This window comes from Periplaneta americana, chromosome 12 (assembly GCF_040183065.1).
Source record: "Periplaneta americana isolate PAMFEO1 chromosome 12, P.americana_PAMFEO1_priV1, whole genome shotgun sequence".
NCBI lineage: Eukaryota > Metazoa > Arthropoda > Insecta > Blattodea > Blattidae > Periplaneta > Periplaneta americana.
The window spans coordinates 142147569-142153977 of record NC_091128.1 but is presented as its reverse complement, the minus strand read 5'-3'; the positions used below and the strand labels follow the sequence as shown (position 1 = coordinate 142153977).

At 33.3% G+C, this 6409-nt stretch overlaps 1 protein-coding gene across 4 annotated transcripts in view; it reads left to right on the top strand.

The window, feature by feature from the left end:
- Positions 1-205: 205 nt before the first annotated feature.
- The window catches only part of Mekk1 (mitogen-activated protein kinase kinase kinase 4), a 129327-nt gene continuing 123123 nt past the window's right edge, over positions 206-6409 (top strand). For 3 of the 4 annotated variants that reach the window (XM_069842150.1, XM_069842147.1, XM_069842148.1), the window contains exons 1-2: positions 206-423; positions 619-813. In XM_069842150.1, the coding sequence (XP_069698251.1) occupies positions 350-423; positions 619-813 (269 nt within the window). In that variant the 5' untranslated portion in view covers positions 206-349. The remainder of the gene's footprint in view (positions 424-618; positions 814-6409) is intronic. The other variant, XM_069842149.1, reaches the window with a different exon arrangement.

The window sequence follows — 6409 nt, the reverse complement described above, 5'->3', positions numbered from 1 at the left end:
AAATAACCTAAGCTGTTGATAAAGCGTCGTAAAATAACCTACTAAAATAAAAAAACAAGCCTCATTTGCAAAGGAAATATTAAGGAAAGGGAAATTCTTCTCAAAATTGTATAACGAGAGAAATTTTGTCATTACATGTTTTTGTCTTTGAATTTCCTTCAATTGTTTTCGAACAGCTACTAGCCGCTAGACGGAGCGCAAGCGAGCGTTTTACAGTGAATCGTAGAGCGGCCGGGAGTTGGTTATAGTTGTTGTCGGCTGCAGTTGTTGGGTGTAGTTTTGGTCTCAATAAATTTTATTACTTTTGACAAGTAAAGTAAGTAACAGTGGCATTTCAAAAGAAATACTTATGGCAGATGATGACTGGAAGAAGAGAGTTGGCATCTGCATAAATTTTAGCTCTGAAAGTTCTGATGAAGAAGGGTAAGAGAGCCTTATTATTGTATTGACACAAGTTATGTCAGCTATTAATTACACAATATCTCGCTTTATGTAAACAGGTATTCAGTTTTATCTATGTCTGTGCAGTTTCATAGAATTTGGTTAATCATCTTGGAAACTCTTGGAGTTTGTAATAAGAAGATGTCAAATGGTTTTATAGTGAATTTTCTTTAATAGGGTAAATAAGTATGCGGAACGTACGAAGAGAGGCCAGTTATCGCCTATCACTTTTGACAGCAATGAGGGTAGTTTTGATGGACACCTAACTGATGATATACTGAATGAATATGGTGATTATGGCACTACACCTCCGCGGACACGTATATCCCGTAGACAGAGAGAGAGACGACAACGAGAAAAAGAAGAACTTGGGTAAGATGCTTCATTTTTATGATGCAAAACTTGGCGCCTAATCCTACAATTAGATGTGTGTGTGTGTGTGTGTGTGTGTGAGAGAGAGAGAGAGAGAGTGAGAGTGAGTGATAAGGAAGTATATGGAGATATTTTGAGTTTTTACCTAATATCCCTTTTTGGTAAAAGTCTAGACTCCGGATAATGACTTCAGCCAATATTGCCTAAATGCGACAACGTGCATACAGCGCCTATTAGAACAGAAATTAATAGAAATCGTTAATATGTAACTCTGCGTGTTAACCATTACTTCTGTTTCCTCTCTCTCTTCTCTCTCTCTCTCTCTCTCTCTCTCTCTCTCGTCACAAACAAACCATTATGCTATAAAAGTATTTACCATTGAAGACTATAGGATTCAAACCAGTGATACTGCCCATACTCGAAAACAGTAGACCAATGCTTTAACCATAGAGCCACGGAGGTGGTAGAAAAATAAGAATAAAATCTTCCCTATAGTGAAAACATGACGTCGCAGTCGACGTATGATTGTAAAAGGATGGCAAGCTGTGATATAAAATTAAAACTAACTTGACAGACCAAACCAAAAATCACGTAAACTAACTAAATGTAACCTGAGAAAACCAAATCGAATCTAAACCACAATTGGTACACTCAATAATCACGTAAAAACTGGAAGTAAGTTTAGCCTAAAAAAACAAATTTGAACCAAATCAGAAATCAGTGGATCCAAAAATCACGTAAACAAATAAAAAATAACTTTAAGAAACCAAACCTTCCTTGAAACAAAAAATTGGGCACGGGGACGAAAAAATCATGTAACAAATTACACGTAATTAGCTTGAGAAAAACTAACCTAACGGAAAAAAGAAGGAAAAAGCAAGGACTGTAAATGCATCCATCACACACAACTGCAGATGAGTGAGGAGTGGTAGAAATAACATAAGTACCATAGTTATCTGCATTCTAAATTGACCCTTAGTTTATACAGGGTGGTCCATATATGATGTTTCCCCTCACACCACAAGCTCAGCAATATATCATGTTGTACATCTCATACAGGTATCGCAAAATTGGTGACAACCGTTTGTACAGTAGTAACTTTAGTTTTTTAAGACCTTTTAGCAGGGAAAATGTTTATAAATAACTTAAAAATACATCTTAACTAGCTATGTCATGAGAGATGTTCAAAGTGTCCATCTTGTGCTTCAATACATTTTTACAACTTTTAAGATTGTTCTGAAATACTTGACAAATCTCTTCTTGCGAAATGTTCGAAATGATTTGTTGGATATTTTCTTCCACTTTTTGCATGGCATGAAACTACAAAAATTCATTACAATATGCTGTACACTGTTCTCAAACAGTTACAAAATACAAAATAACTTGCACTACACCACACACGAATGAGTTTTCCTTTCAGTGTTCTCAAAAAATTAGAAGAAACACAATAACTTGCACTATATTACGTACAAATGAGTAATTACGTCAGTATCTCACAACAGACTGAGGTGAATTGCACGCATTCAATGTCCGACAAATTCCCTTGAACTTTGGCGTTTATGACAGGTGCACTATGGGAGGCAACATTCCTGTATATCCCCTGGCATCATATAGAGGGGATTCTGTGTAATAGAACAGTTGAACTGAATTATTTGTAGAGACAAAGTATTTGTTGAATATTATTAAAACAGATTTTCAACTGCATTTATTGTATATTCTTTCATCCAATAATTTACATTATTTACAATATGTAGAATGAGTGATGCAGAACACGCCAATGAAAGTATGAAAAAGTATACATTTCTGTACAGTACCATAGAAGAGGGTAAAGTCGATCAAAATTTTGCAATTTTTTTATGATATTGAGGTTATGCAATGGAGCGAAGTTTCTCAGAAAATAGCATTTTGTCGTCATATCCTTCACTTATGAAGGCACGTTACAAGAAATGAATTACAATCTATCAAAGACTGATTTTTTTTATTTGATTGTGATCGAAGTTACCTGCTTAAATACGGTAAAGTCGATCACCATTGAATTTTTAGCTTAAGATTGATTTTAAAATATTGCAGAGTAAAGTCGATCACTGTTTATGTTTTTAAAAAACAAATTAAGTGTATTACATATATTTTATCTGTTATAAGGGGTGTAGAAAACAATAATAATCCACAATATTTGCCTATAGGATTATATAGTGTATCTTTTGTTACTGTGATCATACAATTCGATACAATTAGGTCTATGTACATACGTGAATATGTTTGGCAACTTATAAAAACACATTTTAATACTTCACATACCAACAAATAAAGATTTAAGAATTCAAAATTTACATTGAAATATCACACTTCAATTATAATCTAAAATACTATTCAACATTGCTTAGGTTTATGTCAGATGTTATTTGAAATCTTCCCCTCCTCATGTCACTTTAAAAACTACGTTGTTCCCACCGTCAGGTATGGAGGGGTATACAAAATACGTTCCTTTGGCAGTGCTTCTCTTACTTAAGAAATTCACCATAATTTCGTCTTCCTCTTTCCCCACTATCCCATCCATATATGTTATTCTATGACACTTTTCTGTTTATAAGTGTTAGTTGGAGGTATTTCGGTGAATAATTTATTCTTCCTGCTGGTCCTATCTGCTTTGAGTAGGTTGATGGCATGATCGACTTAACCCTACAAAGGTACAAGTTTTCTTAAAATAATAAGTTTCAATACCAACATTTACGAACTGAAAAACTATTATTTCAGGATACAATTTCAACGAAAAGTACTTATGTATACTTCCTGTCTCCTTTCACTGCTGACGATAATTTAGAGTTTGTAAGACTTTATTTTCGTTTAAGAGAAAAAGTTGAGAATAACCATTTTCACTTCAACGGTAATTACACTGTGTCCCATTGTTGGCATGCGCAGGCTTTTACATTTGCAATGTCAGGCAATGAAGTCAGCATAACAAAATTTTAACAAGTAACTGAGAGAATATATAATTTTCAATAAAAATCGCAAATGATCGATTGTACACCAACTGTTTGACTTTACCCACTTCTATGGTATGTAAACACATTGAGAAGACTGCTAAGCACTGTCTGAAACGCTAATCTCAGTTTAAGCTAAACCATTCTAACCAAACGTAGAAAAATTAATATGCATTCAATAAAAGTAATATCAGTTACTCAAATTCATATGACCAAAAATGTATATGGGCTATATATCTGTGTATGTGTGTGCGCGCATGCGTGCGTGTGTTTTCTGTTTCTGTGTGTGTATTTTTTCGTGTGTATGTGTTTTTTTTAATGTCCTTTATTGAACAACATGCTCCATTGCATAAGTAATATTACATGTGATTCTTCTTCACAAATAGCTGGAACTAAGTTTACTCCGTTAGTTCTGATTCCTTCCAGCTAGATCTTCCCATACCTTCTTCCCTGGGTCAAGATATTAGCAGTAGAACAAAAATTCATATTTTGATATGGTGTCATTTTTGCACAAAGTACATCTTTTCCCTGTAGCAATTCCGATCCTGTACAGGTAGACCTATTCTTCAGGTAGTCATGAACAGTCTCTACTTGATAAGTAGGGCTAGGATTTTGATGACCTATAAATCATGAAAAAATGTCCTAAAAACAATGCATTTATGACCTAAAAATCTTTTTAAAATGCCCTAAAAATTGATCTTACATTCTAAAATTGGCTTAGTAGGAAAAAGAGTTTTTGCTACTTGATATTTAGACTAGTAATTAAATTAAATTCTAGTACCAACATTTAAGTTTATTTAATGTTACATAATTTTTTTGTAAGTGGTACACTTTAATTAATTATTTTACCTGATGTAGTTTCCATGTAGTCCACCACAAGGCCACTCTGATACGGAATTAGCAAGTATAGAGGAGTCTATATTGAAGGGATGGTTGGACTGATCCATTACATGGAGTGTACTACGTTAAAAGGGCAATATTTGTGTAGAAAAACGATTAAAATATTATACAAAACAATGGGTATTAGCCACCGGCGTAGCTCGGTCGGTTAAAACGCTTGCCTGCCGATCCGGAGTTGTGTTCAGGTGCGGGTTCAATTCCTGATTGGGCTGATTATCTGGTTGGGTTTTTTCCCCGAGGTTTTTCTCAACTGTAAGGCAAATGTCAGGTAATCTCTGGCGAATCCTCGGCCTCATCTCGCCAAATATCATATCGCCATCACCAACTTCATGGACGCTAAATAACCTCGTAGTTGATATAGCATCGTTAGATAACCAAGTAAAAAATAATGGGTATTAATGGACAAAATATGTAGACAAAATATCAAAGGAAATAGACATTACTTTATATTAATAATGGGGATTTGTGGCCAAAATTAAATGAAAATGCCTAAAGAAATGTCCGAATAACACAAAAGATGCTCTTATGAGTTGAAACAGGCAACAAATGCAAAAAAAAAAAAAATGCCCTAACAAATATGTCTTAAAACACTCAGTTTATCACATAACATACAAATACTAAAGCAGCTATGTTTCTGGCTTACTAGAAAAAAGATGCAATTTCATCAAAATCCTAGCCCTATTGATAAGGTTTTACTGCTGGTTTGAGAAAATAATATTTGTGTACATTTGACGCATTTCTCCATACATTTATATTTATTATCTAATAGTTCTTTGTACTAAGAGGAAGGGAGAAAATAGGAAAGATTGGAGAATGCTGGATTTACAGTGAAAGACTTGGGCAGAAAATTATGAATTCAAATTTCAAATTTATTCACAATTTACATTTGAAATGATACATATGAAAAGATACCTGAAATGAGCATATGCTCATGCTCGGGTACAGTCCAGTAGTCTACATAAATTTTACAGAGGTCAATAATAATGTTGATGATAGGAATAATAGTAACAACAATAATAATAATAATAATAATAATAATAATAATAATAATAATAATAATAATAATGATGATGATAATAGAATAGCCGTGACAAAGATGATACAAAGATGGTAATGCAAATTAATTCATTAATAATAATAATAATAGTAATAATAATAATAAAATAAATACTAGGATGGATAAAATAAAATATAAAACCACTTAGCAAGAGTTAACACAACTTAAATAAGCATATAATAACCAGGAAAAAAAAAAATGACAGAACTCGAAAAATCAACAGAAAAGTTCGTTGTATCACAGACAACAGCAACCGCCGTATTGACATTGTATTATGGATTATTGGTAATAGGGGGGAGCCGAAGGTCTACATAACTGCCATTCTCTTCGAATCTTCTCATACAATCATGGGAAGTTAATGCTGAAAAATAAAATGTCTACGAGTCAAACTGTTCATTATTACCAGGATAAATACAAATAATACTGAAATATATTAATCAAGTTTCAGTTATAGATCTCCCCTTTTGTGCATTTTATGAATGGCGGGGAAAATATAAATTTCAAGAACTCTCTAGTGACAGAGATAGTGACAAGTACAATCAAGTGTATCTGTGGTGATGCTAAGAAATCATTTAGTGGAGATATACACTGTTATTAATTAAGAAAATGATCTATTTATATTTATTACAATGTTTTACCTTATAGGTTACATGTATCA